Here is a 19,419-nt window from a genome sequence, read left to right as displayed (position 1 = left end):
GATATAGTCCAATCAGCGTCATGTCACGTTCTGTGGAGTACCGCCTCTTTTTGGGCGATTTCACTCCGGCTGAGAATCGCCCCGAGTGGTCCCATAGACTTACATTCAAAGATGTTTTTTTTTCGAACGGGGGGCGCTGCAATGCATTCTCTATGGCTTCCGGGAGGGCTCGCACTAACGTGCTTACGTCATCATACCTAAGCACGTTTCAGTCAACAATTTTATTTGTCGCCACCTAGTGGAATCTTTAATAAAAGAAACTTGAGTATTAATAGTGAGTATAGAAACAAACAAGATGTATTGTAAGAGTCACTTTATTTTTCATTAATATTAAAGAAGTGAAGTTGCCTTTACATGCTTAAGCTGTTAATTTATCCTTTGCATGGGTGGACCTTAGCCTTATAAATCATCCAGACATTTCCCCCCCCCTGAGAGATTTTGCAGGAGCCACCACTGTTCAGCAATGTTTTTTTTTATCGACAAGTTTTGGTCAACCCTTAAAAATCAACGTGGCTGGTTTTTCTCTTATGTATATCTGTCATCGCAACAAAACTTTAAACCTACATTACATTTATATTGGGATCCTGCGTACGAAGATGACCGTGACTCCACAATTACAGTCCAGAATAATTCCAGGAAGACGAGACATTCGTCGATACGATGCTTTCAACTCGAGTTGGAAAGTGTTATATAAAACACACACGTGGCCAAGCGTTTGCCGCCATTTAGACATGGCTTTGCGCGACTTTTGTGTGTGTTGCTGTGCGTTGTAGTTCATCCCAAAGACATCGCTTCCCATTTTAAAAGGCCCTGGCCTTCTAACGCAGCCCTCAAGGTGACAGAATTAATTTTGCTCTTGTCGTTGATTGGCACGTCTCTGAAGAGCAGCACTGATTACCTCAAATGTCTGTCCATCAGAGCCAAGTGGCTTGGAGAAGACACGGGCCTCCACAACTGTCTATGGAATAATATTTGTTGTGACTGTATTTGTCACATATCTGTAGTGGAAGTCAGTTAGGCCACATTTGAATATTCTTAACGTGACATTTCCACACTTGTGCATATTTTCAAGGCTTGCAAGCATTTCCACTTTAACTGCGAAGTCGTTTCAATATCTGTGCGGCTGTTTTTTAGGAAAATACTTCCTTGCCTTTCGTTGAATTATTTAGCTTGCATCTTACTCAGTCCCCTGTACCAATTCCACACAGATAGGAATCTGCTATACCCAAGCCCACTGCGTGCTCTGCATACCACCACGAGTCTCACGGGATGATCAACTAAGCCAGGATTTTGCGAGCAGCGAGTGGACGGGATACACATCCACGCACAGGTGGCGGAGGGTCCAGGCGCCCACTTTCCATAGCTAGAGTTGAATGCACCGATCCGTCACAACCCATGCTCGTCTACCTTTCAAGTTCCAGTTCATTTCAAGTTCATTTATGAGGTATAGCCCTGTGAGCCATTCGGCTCTTGAATCGGATGCAACCGCAACAAACAAAAAACAAAAACATGAACAAAAAATATATTAAAGTGAATATGTGATTGAGTGCAAACAGAAAATCCAAGAAAAGACAGTAAAATATTGCAGAAAAAGCACCGTACACAAAAATGTGCAAAAATCCCAGTGGGATGCAAGTCAAACAACAACAACCACAAGACAACTTAGATTAAGGCCATCAGTCTAACTCTGTACTACAACAAACAAACATGGCCAAACCAAAAAACGTATCGAAAATCACCAAAATAAAGCCATAAAAGCAATGAAACAGTGGTCATAGGAACTGTGACCGAATTTTCACAATAAACGACGTAAACAACCTTTACGGATGCACAGTTCAGACTGAATGCAGCGCGCCGTCTAGAGAGGGGCTAGACAACCGTTCAAGTAGTCGATTACTCCCTTGTTATATCTCGTGGGCAGCAATCACTTCCTACCACGCCGTAGAATTCAACGTGAAGCAGTCAAGGTGAATGATGATCCAGCACTCACTAATTTCACACCAGTCACTCGCTCACCCGTGAAACTGGCAGACTGCCACTGCCTTATCATTATTTTATCACGACTACAATGGTTAATGTTCCTGTGCACCTCACTCATTGATTCCTCCACTCATGTTGAGGACTCGATCTTACCCGACTGTTTCATCTCATCCACAGTGTTCAACCACCGCAGTGTAGCTCACAACAACACACCAAATTCTTTCACTCACCCAGTCTCTCACTCTCCCAACTCACGTACTCACTCACCCACTCATCACACTGCAGGTCACAAGACTTCTCATCCTCGATTTAAAGCTTTCGTGACTGCAGGGATTTATCTTCTTGGTTTTTTCGGTAAAGTTACGTAGAAGGGAAATAATAAAATAATAAAAATTACATAATAAAATAATTCTCACGACGTTTCGGCCACAACGCAAGCAGCCGTCAGGTGAAGAACAGGTCTGTCCGAAAGACAGCGTCTGAATGAGACAGCGTCTGAATGAAACGCTGTCTTTCCGATAGACCTGTTCTTATGAATGAGACGCTGTCTTTCCAACAGACCTGTTCTTCACCTGAGGACGGCTGCTTGCGTTGTGGCCGAAACGTCGTGAGAATTATTTAATGTTTTATTTTTATTATTTTACTATTTCCCTTCTACGTGACTTTACCGAAAAAACCAAGAAGATGACTTCTCATCCTGCTTCTTCCATCGCACTGCTCCACCGTGGAATTTCCTCCCATCATTTATCTTCCCTAGCTCTTACAATATAACTTTGCTCAATTCAAGAAAGGTGGTATCTCTTTATCTCTAACAACTCTCATCAGTTTGATTTCTTGCCTAATCGGATTCACTACCCTGCACACATGCCCCACTCATCGCAACATCGTCTTCACAATCCTCTCATCTTGTCATGGGTCTGCCACACCATTTGTCGTTTGTTGCCGTCAAATGTGTTCCCATCAGGCATTGACCACTCAACCCTGCTTACCCTCTGAGGTCAGAAGATGCACTGATATGCTATCAAGTTATTTTCTTTCTACGTGCTGTTAAGGAGATCCATGACCTTAAACATGACATATTTCAAACAAAATCTTTTAAGGCCATAGTGTTATTGACAAATGTTTTGATTTTTTTGTTATTTGTGCTTGTGCACCACTAGTAATGCAGCAGCAGCAGTACAACATTCCCTCGTTAATGAAGAGCTGTTAATTGACGAGCTTGCTATCCAGGAATCACATCTGGAACTCTATAGGACTGCATCGAGAGAGAGATAAATAAATTGTTGAGATGAAGTAATGAGAATGTGATTCGAGAAAGTGACGAGATAGAGTGATGAGATAAAGAGACGAGACTGAGATAACTTCTCGAAGCTTCAGAAGCATATCCAGACGTTGTGCGTACGATATTCTTGGGCAAATATCAATATCATTATCCGCAACATTTCCTATTCACGAGCATCTCCAGAACGTATCCCTGGCCAATAACGAGGGACTACTGCACCACCAATTTAATTGTTGAATAACTTATTGTGGACTCGAGTCATGTGACTTGGACTCGAGTCAGACTCGAGTCATGAATTTGATGACTTGCGACTCGACTTGGACTTGCATAACAATGACTTTGTCCCACCTATGAGATGTGGACTCGAGTCATGTGACTTGGACTCGAGTCAGACTCGAGTCATGAATTTGATGACTTGCGACTCGACTTGGACTTGCATAACAATGACTTTGTCCCACCTCTGTGAATAAGTGTGTGATGTTTGTTGTAGATCAGAACAGAGGTCATTTTTAGTTCCCTAGTTTCCCTTCAAGTAAATATATGAAAACAAAAAGCATGAAACAAAAGCAAGGATTCCTTCAAAGAGGTTTCTGTTTGGTGTTTTGACATCATAACACCTGTTTTATTTCCATGAAGGGTAAAACCTATTCTTATACAGTATTTTGAAACTGGCAAGGGAGGTCATATTGTAGCTGCTCACCCAGATTTCTCAATGTCCTGACAGTGGTATTGTCTTTGTGCTGTTCGCCTTTTGGCGTCCTCTGGTCTAACACTTTGAGACTAGGTTCTAAAGAAAGCTGTCTCTGGTGTGGACCAATCAGTTTCTAAGACAATGCATCATGTATTACCAGAGCGTGTGTTTTGTTTGCATGCTCACCACAAGTGCGTGTGGTTAATGCAGACAGGATTCCTTGCAAAAGGTTTCTGTTTGGTGTTTTAACATCTTAACACAACTATTTTATTGCCAGAAAGGGTAAAACCTATTGTTATAAAAGTATGAATTGTGTGTGACTAGATCGTGGCCTAAGCTCACTTTTAAAATGTATTTAATGGTCTCTTAATGTTTCTATCAAAAATATTTTAAATGAGGCTTTTGCAAAAACGGAAAAACCTCAAGTGTTTTCGAACAAATGCGTAGCTTATTTTGAAATTGTATTCAAACATTTACAGCCAACTAAAAATGAAAGAGAGAGTACGGCAACACAAAAAGTATTGTAATTAAGGCGAGAGGAACACAATGTTTTTACAAAAAAACATTTATAATGAGAAACTGTAAATAGTATGTTTTTAATGAACATCACGCAAATTAGTCTAAGCAATTTGTTTCTTTTTGGGTCAGATCGTGTATGTATAGTGTCAATTTTAACTATAACCCTCCACCATCTGGACAGAGCCAATGCCATCAAGTTGACACATGGGCAAATGCTGTATGCCAATTACGTTCTATTCTTGCGTGAGACAATGTGTTCACGAGCTGATTGCCGAGGCCTGCTCGCCACGATGAGACGGCTTCAGGCAAGAGTTTGTGTAGTTTTGCTATGTTTCCTCCATTGAAGTAGTGCAGACGAGGTGGTTTTCTCTAATGGGGCCCGAAGTTTGGGTTGTGTGGCCACTGCGAGTCTCTCTGTGGGTTGCGTCGCCAATGTCGCACTGTGGCTTGCCTTTCATCTTTCCAGGTATTAATAACGAGCTTTTTTGCCCGTCCAAGGACGGGTGTATATTGGAGCAAATCTGAAATATTGAATAGAAAAATAGTTTAACTCATGATTATTAATGACGGGGGCTGGAGGGTTGCCCCATGTGGAGTGACGTCACCCGCTAATGGTTATTGGGGAGGGATGCGGCATGTGGAGTGACGTCACCCGCTCATGATTATTAATGACGGGAGAGGTGCAGCATGTGGAGTGCACAACCTTCTTGTGCGTTAGTGTAAATTTCCACGCGGGCATGAATATTAATTAGGGGGGAGGCTCTTTTGCAGTGACGTCACGTACGGATGTAGCACTGTGCTGCGTAGATTTATTTTTTCCGTCACTTTATGTAAAGAAACGTAATTTGAAGCGACTTTGCGTAATAAATTATTTAATTCAGCTCGACCTTCCTCTGCGTTAGTGTAAAAATACACCCACTCATGAACCTTAATGAGGGGGGGGGCCTCATGCTGTGTGACGTCACGCGGGGAGGTGGGCCTCATGTGGAGTGACGTCACGCGCGGGACAAACATTCTTGACTTATTATAGTAGTAAAATATAATGTGTAATTGATTTGTTTTTTTCCGGGGGAAATTACCTTTGTTAACACCTGATGATGTTGGATGTCATATTCAGTGAAACTTCAACCAAAATTCTCAATAGTTGTTATTGCATTCCAACAGTACGGTTTTGCTGAAAAACAGAATCAATTGGCATGTTTGCCCATGACGCGACAACTTGATTTGTCAGGCTCTGTCGGATGGCAGAGGGTTATGGTAAAATAAAAAACATTACATTACACCTACATGATGAACAGACCCAAAATTAGCTAATTATGAATCATAATTAACACGTAGGCTTTCGCGACCAATATCATCCATATGAGGTTTTTTGGGTTAGATCGCATACATATATAAATGTGTCGTTAAACCCGCCACCACCCGACACAGCCAACGAGTAAGGGTTGTCACGTAAACAGAACGTGCCAATTCGTCACTAGTACAGCACACCGGTGTGTTGGAGAGCCAATTGGCAATGTTATGATGCGCCAACTCAAGAAATATAAGTATCTTTCACACTGGCAATTAATTACACAATTGAATCGTGTGTGTGCCTAATATCTCCGCCTCTATATAAGGAACGAAACAGACTTCTCCACAAATATGGATGTCGCCTGATGAAGCTAGTTGTAAGTACTGGCGAAACGTCGTACTTATTTCTAAATGTTGTGGCTTGGCTCTCCAACACACCGTTGTGCTGTACTAGTGACGAATTGGCCACGTTCTGTTTACGTGACAACCCTTACTAGTTGGCTGTGTCGGGTGGTGGCGGGTTTTAACGATATTTATATATTTTACGCGATCTAACCCAAACAACCTCTATTATGGATGAATTATAATGTTGGCCGTGAAAGCCGAGTATACACAATTAGTCGAATCACCTTTCTGTCTTAACAGCTAAGGGTCCGATATTTCATTAATAATTCATTTTAAAAGGGAAACCGGTCACACGCATCGATTTTATTTAATATATTACAAACGCCTTCTCATACAGTTTCTCAAATGAAAGTGGGCTAAACTGTACGAAGATGGCTACATTTATTGAACATGCTCTGTATTTCACGTTTCAGCGAACATGACCAGGCGCAAAAACAAAATACCAGGACATATAATGAGAAGCCCTCACAATGCCAGCAGAGAGGAGAACCACACGTGTATACATTGTCGAGAGAGACCGTGTTATGATCAGTGTTATGAAACTCACAAAAAAATTGGAAATGTTCATGTCCTGGGAAAATTTAAGAGATTTTTCAGGACAGCAGCTATGCCTCCTTAAAAAGAGGACGATCCTGGGAATCCAGGACAGGTGGCAATCCTACGCCACAATACAGTACGTGTTTTTGGTGTTAACACTTTGCCCGCAGTAGATACACACGTGGTCCAAATTAAGCGCGCAGGTTTGTTTCAACAGGCCAAGGGGGCCCATCGTTTGACTTCAAGGTCTCAATTGGTTGGGCCTTCCAATGTGGCTTATGTCATTTACCCATGCAGAACGTTATATATTCATATCCCAAGAGCTCTTAATGACACAGGAAAGCCTCATCATTGTCCCCTACAGGTGACAGTCAAAGGTGGTGGACAATCTATGGCTCGTAGGCCAGACGTGACTGGCTACTTTCATTTTGTTTCTGGCACTTTCATCGGCAGCTGGGCCACACATCACGTTGGGATGTAATCTAGAATGAAAATGATTGGCCATGCACTAAGATACTGAAGAAAGGAGTCTACCCTCATGCAACTTTTATTCCGGCTAATGTATTTCCTATGTGCCAAAAATGCTACATTCGTGCAAACTCATATTATTTCATGATTGCTATCGGTCCAAGATTTTACTTATCCATGTAACCGATGTCTATGTACAAGAACAAACATGTATTGCACATAACTGGATTTCAGAATCATACAATTTCATGAACACCAAGAGAGTGACTCATCTTCATTACTGAAGAATGTTTGACTTGGAGAGTGGGGGGGATATTGTTTTTAAAAAAATATGCTGTGCGTGTAATGTCCAGGTGATGTAACAGGGTATTTAATCTCTCAGCACTCAGCAGTAGACAAACATCTGTCTGTGGAAATTCCATCTTCAAGCCTGTACCGACTGAGTGGTTACCAGTGCAAATTGGCAATGTTATGATGCGCCAACTCAAGAAATATAAAATGTTGACGTAAAGCTTTCGTGACTGCAGGAATTCATATTCTTTGGGTCTTTCGGTAAAGTCACGTAGATAGGTTTTTGTTATTTTCTTTGAACCTATCTACGTGACTTTGCCGAAAGACCCAAAGCATATTAAGATATAAGCATCTTTTTACACTGGTAATTAATTACACCATCGAATCGTGCGTGTGCCTAATAAGTGTTTGCCCCGTACATGTCGTATGCTAATAGTTTTTTTACCCTTCTATCTGGCAACAAAACTGACACCTTTTTTAGTGTGCCTTTTGGCGTCATCTGGTCCAACCCATGTGAGACTAGGCTCTAAGGAAAGCTGTCTCGGGTGTGGACCATATCATTATCAGAGTTATGTTTTTTGTTTGCATTATGACTGCAGGTATTGTGGTCTATGCAAACATGACTCCTTGTAAAAAAGGTGTCAGTTTTAATCTTAATTTTAGAACTTTCGTGACTGCAGGAATTATTATTTGTTTCTTTCGGTTAAGTCACGTCTAAAGATAAAATAATAAATTAAATTAAATAATAGAATACGACGTTTCGATTGCAACACAAGCAATCATCATTATACCTGATGATCATTATACCTGATGATGATTGCTTGTGTTGCAATCGAAACGTCGTATTCTATTATTTAATTTAATTTATTATTTTATCTTTAGACGTGACTTAACCGAAAGAAACAAATAATAAGGTGTCAGTTTTGTTGCCAGATAGAAGGGTAAAAAAACAATTATCATATTTTTTACTGGCAAATGATGTTCCAATGATGTCGTATGCTATTGGTTTGCGTCAGCCCTGAGAGCTGCTTTTGTGGCGAAGCAGCTTTTTTAACCGTGCCAACACCACTGATCTTTTGTGGCCCTCGGTTAAGTGGGCTTGGCCTTGGTCACGCAGCTAGAAGAGACGCTGCGCTTGTGGTCGACACCAATAAATGAGTGACAGCCAAAGGAGGAAATATGTCCGATAGGATATCCACTGAGGAGATGAAGCAATGGGATGAGTTTCGATGTAAAGCTTTCGTGACTGCAGGGATTCATCTTCTTAGTTCTTTCGGTAAAGTCACGTAGAAGGGAAATAATAAAATAAAACAAATAAAACATAATAAAATAATTCTCACGACGTTTCGGCCACAACGCAAGCAGCCGTCACAAGCACCATGAGGTTTTCAGCTTGTCTCATGAGGGAGATAAACCTCTTGAAATAAGTTTGTATGGCATCTAATTGAAAACAATATAAATACGTTAATGAATACATTAATGTAAATAAGTTTTCTATCTCTGACATTCAAGACAATGCATGGTCTTATATTGTAAATTGTTTACTTTACCAATTTTATTCCATCCTGGGAAACGTAATTAATACATAATTCAGAGGAGAGAGCAGTTGTGGCTATCATTTTTTTAGAAAATTTCGTGAATTAATAACATTAACCACACAAAAATTGAAAACATTCAGCTGCATGTTGAATTCAGAAGGTGAACACGCTGCTAAATACTTGTATTTGCAAACACATTATTTCCGTCGGTTCCGGAAAAAAGCATGTGAAGAGAAACCTTGTAGCTATTTGATGGCATGCAACTGTAAAATAACCAACTATTGCATCTAAACAAAAACGATTTAAACCGTAATATATGTAGGACTGCAGAACTTGGGCAATTGTTTATAGTGCCGCCTCGCCGGCTGGCTGCTACCTTCCAACTCGTCTGTGGGCCATCAGTGATTGTGCGATGCAATTGGCACGAACGACTCAGCTATACATGACACTAAACATTATTACGATTGCGCTTTTGGAATGTGTACACATTTAAAGTGTAGTTTTAACGTGGAATTAGAATGCTGCCAGGGTGTAATGGTTGGCACAATGCATTAGTTCAATGCAATATCCCGGTGTGGCAGTTGAAACACCAGTGCATGTTTCTTCAAAGCTCCACCGCCTGTCAGCACAGCAGTATTAATGTTTTCACTACAGTTAGTCGATCGGCAGGCCACGCGTGATGGGGTAAAGTGTGGGTTCTTCCGACATCTTCCAAGATACTCGCTAGAAATACCCAAGAGGCCCTTCAAGAAATTCATGGGCTGCACCGTTACCTCAATACACAATGCGATATCCTGTGCGCAGACATCGCCTCGGTGATCTCTTCGCGTTATCATCACTCTTAGACAATTCCTGTAGGTATGTACTTGCACACTGAAGTAATTTATGTATGTTGAACTCGTTCCACAGTAAAATCCGTGCGACCAGGGTAATCGAGTCCAGGCTAGAGCTTTGAGATTCGCTTGCCAAATGGAGAGTGCTGCAGTGAAATTAAGTTGATGACTGATGACTGATCGCATGCACGCCCCTGAATGGGGAACATTGACCACGCATGTTTTCCTTGACTCGCACACACTGGCATTCGCAGGGCAGGTAACTCTATTAAACCAATGTCGCACGAGTGAACCTGAGCAAGAGTTTAGCGATGATGAACAACGGTGTGTGATCGTCATCATTTAATTATCGTTTCCAGATTCAGTGCCGTGTGTCAGTGCCCTTTGAGAAGGTTTAGTGCCCTTTGAGAAGGAAACTGGCACTATTTGGACAGACATGTAGAATGGACAACAACAGGAAAATTAAAAGTGTGCTCAGAAAAATGGAAGGAACCGGAAAGAGAGGAAGACCTACCAGAGAATGGCTTGACGACGGCGTAAGAGATTGGTGTGAGAAAGATGTGGCCCTACTTGAGCATATTGGCACAAGATAGAGGAAAGTGGAAACAAATGACGAAATGTGCAGTGGACACCTACGGGCTGTCTGCCCATGGATCGTCATGATGATGGCCTCTGTCAAACCTCAGCTCCTACGAGGGCTTTCTTGGTCGTGCCGTACAGCTCTCCGCTCTGTTTTACTCCGTGATGTTTGGAACGACGTCGGGTACTCTGCTCTATGTGTTGGGAGCTTCATCAGCTGGTCAATTCAGTTCCCGAAGAAGCTCTCAGTACGCGAAGCGAAACGTCGGACATCGTGCCAAATAACACACGGTACAACTCGACAACACATGCGAGAGCCAATTTTGCGCTTGTTTGACCATGCTGGTCAAATGGGCAGTGAAGCAAGGAGAGAAGAATTTCATTCATATATTTATTTGTATTTGTAAAGCATATAATGATGATATCCTGAACCAATTTGGGCTTGATGGTTTGGAATAGCAGCAACCAGTATCAACCTTCTGGTTCTTTCGGTAAAGTCACGTAGAAGGGAAGTAATAAAATAATAACAATAAAACATAAAAGTGTGTTATATTATTATATAATTTTATTATGTTTAGTTTAATTATTTTATTACTTCCCTTCTACGTGACTTTACCGAAAGAACCAAGAAGATGAATCCCTGCAGTCACGAAAGCTTTAAATCGAAACCAGTATCAACATATGCAAACCACTACAAACCTGGAAGGGATAAAATGTGTAATTCAGCCCTGTACATTTATTTCTGGTGGAACATGGCAAACACCCTGTATGCTGTGGAATGGCTCACGATATTAAAACACACAATTGTACCCTGTGGCTTTTATTTTTTAACGTCATACGATAAAAGGCACACATTTAGTTTTGGGTGATTTTAAATGTTCTGGGTTGAGGGCCTTGGGTGTTGTCACATGGCCCTGAGGATTCAGGGTCCATGGTCTGGGATATGTGATGAGGCCTGCCCAAACCCCACAGAGTCAAAACTACATCTCTAACCTGTATATGTTTCATATACACATGTTACTCTTTCTGTCTCAGTGCAATTCCATGGATGCATGCACACATCTCTCCACGCCTCTGTGGCAACTGGTGAGCTTAACTTCCACATGTCTTCTCTTCACTGTTCAAGTGTCTCATTAGATTCCGTGGACATTTTTGAGAAGTCGTTGTTTTGAAGGCGGCTCGCGTGCAACCGCTAACAAGCCACGGCTTTCATTCAAGGGTGCAATCAATGCTCACGTCAGCAACCACAAAGTCAACCCGCGCCTTGTCACCATGCTGAATATTCCCCGCATGAAAAGGGAAGTTCACTGCACTTGATCTCAGTCTCATTCCATCCACCCACCAGGATGGTGTTTGTTGACTCAAGTCGTACAGTTGAACCAGTTCAAAGTGCAAACACCGTTCTTTTCATGTCATTGCACTTGCCTGTTAATGTTGACCTGTTAATGTCGCACAAGTCTATAATTTAATTCATTACACTAGGCCCAGGGGTGGGGAATGTCCGGCCCGTGGGCCGTTTAAGGCCCACGAAATCATTTGGTCTGGCCCTGCCAAGGCAACCGCAGGCGGGACTCGAAATTCAATACATCTAGGAGAAAACCTGGAAAAGCAGTTGCGAGTAGCAACATCATCATTACCAGCTAACATCATACGCCTCACCAAAGAGAAGCAGTTCCAGCCATCACATTAGGGGTGAGTTAGTTAAAATTTTGACCAAACATAACAGGCTAATTTTTAAGTTGATAATTTTGTATGGCCCGCAAATGATGTTATAAATATTTTATAATGGCCCTTGGCAGAAAAAAAGGTTCCCCACCCCTGCACTAGGCAATACAATTAGACACCCCCAACACGTACAATACACGTGTACAGCCTTGCAATTCCACCTCGGGATGAAGACCTCCATATGCCACGTCAGTCACGGGGGTTGTTTGACCATACTTCACCACGCTGGTCATTGCAGGTTGAAGGGGGAGACCCAGGACTGGTTCAGATATCGCCCACCACTCACGGTGGCTTTGGAATTAACATCGACGTTTGCATCTAATGCACAGTGACAATTTACAGTTCAACGAGGTGATAACTCAAAAGAGACCAGGCCGTCTCCTTTGCAAGAGTGAACCACCTTGGTCACCAACATGGCAAAAGCTAAACAAAAAACTCAAAACATTAAATACTCATACATCAATGAAGCAAATCATAGCAAGAGCAGCTGTAAAGCTTGGTGATGAACAGGAACTGTAAGGTGGTTATTGGGTTTTCACTTTTGATTGTGCAGACCGTTATGCAATTCAGTCATTCATATACTATTTACTAATACTATATACATACAGTAAGCGTATTTCAGCACCTGGGGGACCCATCTATATCCTGGAAGGGATTTCCACAGCAATTGGGATTGCTTGGGCAACGTGTCAAGACTACACACGACACGACTTCAAATTACTTGTTCCCATTATTTGCAGGTAAAGTAGTGTACGTTGAATTTCGATTTAAAGCTTTCGTGACTGCAGGGATTCATCTTCTTGGTTCTTTCGGTAAAGTTACGTAGAATGGAAATAATAAAATAATAAAAATAAAACATAATAAAAATAATTCTCACGACGTTTCGGCCACAACGCAAGCAGCCGTCCTCAGGTGGAGAACAGGTCTGTCGAGAAGACAGAGTCTGAATGTCACACTTGGAGCGTCTATTTAAACTGGGATGGAGGGGGTGCTTGCGTTGTGGCCGAAACGTCGTGAGAATTATCTTTATTATGTTTTATTTTAATTATTTTATTACTTCCATTCTACGTGACTTTACCGAAAGAACCAAGAAGATAGTGTACGTTGGTCAACGCAGTTGCTTGTGCCCCTAACACAAGTAACACAGTGAGAACAGTAACTTACTGAGCAGCATTTTTCAATAATTCATCACGACTCTCAGAGAGCAGGTCGAGCCAAATTACATGACTCCAATGCTGAAACGTTGCACACACAAGAGCATTCATATCGATTGACTGGATTCCTTCATGAATTGATAATGTGAAGCTGGGTTTTTCAATTATTGCTAAAGCACGAGTCGAGCGTCTAGTGGTGGACGCGACTGAGACCAGAAGCACATGGTGGGTGATGTATCGTTGTTGTAAAGTTCTTACTCGCCCCCGAATGGACATCTGTGAAAAAGAGCTTAATAGGTCATCGGATTCCTCCAGAAAAAGTCCATATTCTGATTCATAGCCACTTTGTTTTTTAAACAGCACTGGGATGGCAATTCTAACTTGTGACCACACAAACTCACCTCTTGGGCAGAAGCGAGAAGCAGCTGCTGTCAAAACTGACAACTACTTTGGACCCAGCGTTCTCAGATCAAATTATTTCGTTTCTGTTCGAGGTTGGGAGGAAGACTTTACCCCAGAGAGCTTCAGGAATTTGGTGACATCTGCGATCGGGGTGTCAGGAAATTGATTTGTCCCGACATCTGGTGCCGACCGGTGTTGCACTGAAACCCAAAACAGGATTGCCATCCTGTTGCACAATGCTGATTATTAAGGATCTACTACTAGGCTTGAGTAAGGAAATGTGTCCGCGTTTTGGTCTGATAACATCTGGTAACCGCAAAAATAATGCACAACTACCCCTTAAGTGTGTTTGTGTGTGTTTTGCACAGCTGTAAGAAGTATTTATACAAATATAATTGTGATAAAGAGCTTCATGGCTCATCGGATTTCTGCTGCAGTCTAAATAAAGTTAAATCTTGACTTAAATAAAGTTGTTGATACTGACTTGAAGGTTGTTTACAATAACATCAACCGACACTTGCGACTAATCAGCGGTGATGTCACCATGGCGCTTGTGCCAGGCTAGGTACACAAAGGCACACAGGCTATGTATTAGTATACAACTGGAGTATGTAAACTAAACACTGAGCCATATAGTTCTGTTTCAGAAGCGACCCGGCTACCAGTGATAGTTCAACGAAGTGGCTTATCACGTGGAAATGCAGAGCAGCCGAATACTCAAAACGCATGATTCTAAACGTGGAGGCAAAACCGGAGGGACCCGGAGAAAAATCCTCACGACCAGAGGGGAGAGACAGAGAGAGACAGAGAGAGACACGCAAACTCCAAATATACAAGCGGGCGTCAAGGGTAGGGATTGAACCCACGACCTCCTGTATATCAGGCGAGATAGTTAACATCTCGCCACCGTGGTACAAGCACGTGCTCTGCGAAGAGCGTCCATGTGTGTGTAAGGTATCATGAGTGTTGTAGTATGATGAGTGGAATGAACACGTGTACACTACAGCGTGTTGTAGGATACGCGTCGGTTTGTGCTAAAACATATACACAGCCTCTTTCAGGAAGCAATTCACAACACGCATTACGTTACCACTACTGTACGAGGAGGGGAGACGCTGATATTAAGACCATTACAGTACGCACAGCTGAACGATGTATATCCGTATATCCTTAGACTGTAGGGGCAAGTGCTGTTAGCGAGCACCTATGAAGGCCGGCACGGTACACGAGGGGGTGGGTGGCCAACACCACGCCCGACCGCCTTTGTCTCCCCAGTGGCGATGTTTACACACCACACCAAGTACTCATTTGAGGCTGAGTCGACCTGGGGGGAGGCCCAGGACCGGTTCAAGATAATCGTCACCGCTGTTCGCCGTGAGCGGGAATCGAACCCGGATCGCCGGGTTCGTAGTGTTGCGCTAACCGCTGCACCACCGCTCCCCACTACGTGACACACGCGGACAGACACGCGTTGTGGACGTCTGTATCACGTCCTTCTACATGCAGCACTACCACAGCACCAGCAGCACCACCACAGCACCACCAGCACCACAGAACCACCACCACACACAGCACCAGCACCACCATCACCACCACACACTGAACAAAACACCACCACACACAGCACCACCAGCACCACAGAACCACCACCACACACAGCACCAGCACCACCATCACCACCACACACAGAACACAACACCACCACACACAGCACCACCAGCACCACAGAACCACCACCACACACAGCACCAGCACTACCATCACCACCACACACAGAACACAACACCACCACACACAGCACCACCAGCACCACAGAACCACCACCACAGCACCACCACCACCACAGCACCACCAGCACCACAGAACCACCACCACAGCACCACCACCACCACAGCACTACCAGCACCACAGAACACAGCAGCACCACAGCACCACCATGAACACAGCAGCAGCACCACCACAGCACCACCACCACTAGCACCACCACCACAGCACCACAGCACCACCACCACTAGCACAGCACCACCACCACTAGCACAGCACCACCACCACACACAGCACCACCACCACACACAGCACCACCACCACAGCAGCACCACCACCACAGAACACAGCACCACCAACACTAGCACCACCACAGCACCACCACCGCCACCACAGCACCACAGCACCACCACTAGCACAGCACCACCACCACAGAACACAGCACCACCACCACACACAGCACCACCACCACACACAGCACCACCACCACACACAGCACCACCACCACAGAACACAGCACCACCACAGAACAGAGCACCACCACACACAGCACCACAGCACCACCACCACCACACACAGCACCACCACCACCACAGAACACAGCAGCACCACCACAGAACACAGCAGCACCACCACAGAACAGAGCACCACCACACACAGCACCACCACCACCACAGAACACAGCAGCAGCACCACCACAGAACACAGCAGCACCACCACAGAACACAGCAGCACCACCACAGAACAGAGCACCACCACACACAGCACCACCACCACCACAGAACACAGCAGCAGCACCACCACAGAACACAGCAGCACCACCACAGAACACAGCACCACGCCCGGCCGCCTTCGTCTCCCCAGTGGCGATGTTTACACGCCGCCCCTACAACACACAGACGCACGTGTGTGTGTGTGCTTGTGTGCGTGTGTACACGTGTGTATGTGTACGTGTGCGTGCTTGTGTGTGTCTACGTGTGTGTGTCTACGTGTGCGTGTGTACACGTGTGTACGTGTGAGTACGTGTGCGTGTGTCCACCAACAATCCGGCGTCGCAGACTCACCCAGCACAGGAAGGCGTACGTGACCAGCATGAGCTTGACGGCAAAGTAGGAACACCATCGTGACCTTACTCCGTCGCGTGTCTCAGCCATGTCAGCATCACCCCCCACCCGCCACCACCACCAGCACCACCTCCCTGCACTTGCGGCTGACACAGCACTCAAAAGGCTTCCCCCACCGTCTCCCTTCCTCCTCTCCCCCCCTCCCCCCTGCAGGCAGAGTTAGCCGCGCGTGAATTAACGCAGCGACTTCCTGCAACAAACGCGGAACGACTTTGGCAGCGATGAGTTTGTGTTTCACGTCACCCGGGGGACTCCCAAACTCACAAAGTCGCGAGCGAAACCCACACACAGCGATGCGAGGAAACTCATCGCTTTGGTGATTTTTTTTGCGAGTACTGTATTATATATGACGCTGATAATGATCTAAGATGGGGAAATCTCATTTGGTACGAGTGTATAGAGTATGGTTAATGCTAACAGGGCTACTGTGTAATATATAACACCTGTTCTGTAAAGAGGAACAATGGTCATAGATATATTATTTTATTTTATACCTACTTGACTTTACCGAAATAACCAACGAGTATGGATCCCTGCAGTCACGAAAGCTTCAAATCAAAATGTTCATGTACCCACGACTCACACAATGTCATGTTGTCTTGCCGGCCCAGCAGTGCATTACTACGGTATATTCCCATTCTTGAAGAGCAACAGGAAGAATCAACACCATGGGTGATGCTCATTTTCATTGATCGTTTTTCGTGTAGAGGACTCGTTCCTATGGCAGGGACCAAGTTTGTCTGCTGCTGCTGCTGCATTGCCACCAAGGGCAAAGATGCCACTGGGCCTACCTGGCTGGTGCCTGCCCTGTGTAGGTCAACTCGAGTTGCTGGCATCAATGCCAGCCCCGGACTGACAACCGCTTGCCATATATTTACAAACTCTTTGGTTCTTTCGGTAAAGTCACGTAGGTAGAAATCAAATAAATCACGACGTTTCGGGCGCAACACAATCGTCCGTCATCAGGTGGGACAACCACAGCAAGAAACAATTGCTGAAGTGGGCAAAAGGGCTGCTGTAACAAGATGCTATATAGGTAAGAGAGGGGGGAGGAGCCAGGGAGGAGAGATAGAGAGGGGGGGGGGGTCCAAGCGAGAGGGATTACAGGGCGAGCAAGAGCATGACAACGTGATGCTAATGTGAGAAAAATAGCATGTCACTGGTACAGGATGCTGCAGCGTTGGCTGCCGCGCTGTGAGACAGGGGGGGGGGCAAGGAGGGAGGAAGGGGGGATTTGGGCACAGGTAATAGATGGAAGGTAGAGAGAAGCTGGGTTAGTGATGCTAATGTGAGAAAAATAGCATGTTACTGGTACAGGATGCTGCAGCGTTGGCTGCCGCGCTGTGAGACAGGGGGGGGGGGGGCAAGGAGGGAGGAAGGGGGGATTTGGGCACAGGTAATAGATGGAAGGTAGAGAGAAGCTGGGTTAGTGATGCTAATGTGAGAAAAATAGCATGTTACTGGTACAGGATGCTGCAGCGTTGGCTGCCGCGCTGTGAGAGGAAAGCGTGTAACGGGGTTATGATGGCTGAGGCAGTAAGACAAAACAGCGCATGAAACAGCAAGAGCAATCGGAACATCGAAACATCCAGGCCAAGGGAGCAAAAGGAGGCCATGTCAGTGATACCCCAGCCCGTTGATGCAAGGGCATCCAACAGGGTAATACAACTCAGAGAGGCGGAGGGTAATAACAGTATAAACGGCAGGCGGGATGGAAGTGCTTGTACACCACTGCCAATAACATCATCATGTTTCAAAACATAGTATTCATAGTTCTTTTTTACTCAAATCTGCAGGTGAGATAATTCATTCATCGCTTGAGCAGGTAATGTATTACGCATCTGCTGTGTGTCAGTTTAAGTGACACTGCAGTACACACGCTCACGCCTAACCGGCACCAGTGAGTCAATGAAACTGAATCAACAGGACATTCTAGTTTTAGGAACCGGTCTCTCTCGGACTAGCCTTTTCACCACCTGACTTCCCTTCGTGCAAAGTAGTTTTTTAGAACTGCTTTTTGTGTTTAGTTTATTTTCCTTCCACCCCCCCTCCTCCACACCTCCGATGAGCACGATTGGCCACCTACAGTGTCAAAGAAGATTAATTAATATCACATACATAGTTGCAGATCGGACGGTAGCCAATTTAACAATCCTGGAGGATGGATAGTTGGTTGAGTTGAATCAACCAATTCGGATATGAACCATAGGCGTTTGACTTCTATATTTGGGGGAGAGGGACAGGGGTTCACTCTCACATGAGGAATCACGGGTGCATCTAATTCATGTTTTTAATCTTAATTGTAAACTCCTGAAAATAAATGTATGAAGGTGTCAAGTTTGGCGGGGGCATCCCCCCCCCTCCCCCCGCAAACTCATGATATGAACTCATAATCTGAACGTTTCGAGCCCACTGATGAAAGTGATATCATCATTATCAGTTATTTCCCGAAACGTTTAATCGTTTTAATGGCCTGCCTCAATAATGGGGGTGAGTGGCTGCTTTGTTTTTGCAACTGCTTGAATGTCAGGGTGACACTGAGGGGATGGGGCACTTGGCTACAGACACTGCCACATCATTGCCTTAACATCCACGCGGTTTTATTTTGCAAACACAGTAATTCTATTTTGATAGGCAGTTCTTCCCGTCATGAATTATCTTATCATTATCGTGCCATTACATTTTTTGTTGAGCTGAGATATATTTACGAAACACTTTAGATAGCATCTCGTGTCTCCTTTTGAAAAGTAATTTGTCTCAATGAGCCCTCACTTATTACGTAAAAACAAACGTTCGTGTTTAAATGTATTACAGCAGACTCGGTTCATTGTGGG

General features: G+C 44.3%; 1 protein-coding gene across 1 annotated transcript in view; it reads right to left on the bottom strand.

Annotated features, from left to right (window-relative positions):
• Window positions 1–16,683, bottom strand: part of LOC144732057 (tetraspanin-15-like) — a 249,423-nt gene extending 232,740 nt beyond the window's left edge. Inside the window, exon 1 of the mRNA XM_078613289.1 lies at window positions 16,526–16,683. Within this exon, the coding sequence (XP_078469415.1) occupies window positions 16,526–16,615 (90 nt within the window). The 5' untranslated portion in view covers window positions 16,616–16,683. The remainder of the gene's footprint in view (window positions 1–16,525) is intronic.
• Between the last annotated feature and the right edge of the window lie 2,736 nt (window positions 16,684–19,419).

Source organism: Lampetra planeri, chromosome 41 (assembly GCF_965212315.1).
Source record: "Lampetra planeri chromosome 41, kcLamPlan1.2.h2, whole genome shotgun sequence".
Taxonomy (NCBI): domain Eukaryota; kingdom Metazoa; phylum Chordata; class Hyperoartia; order Petromyzontiformes; family Petromyzontidae; genus Lampetra; species Lampetra planeri.
The sequence above is the reverse complement of the archived record's forward strand: the minus strand, read 5'-3'. Positions and strand labels throughout refer to the sequence as shown.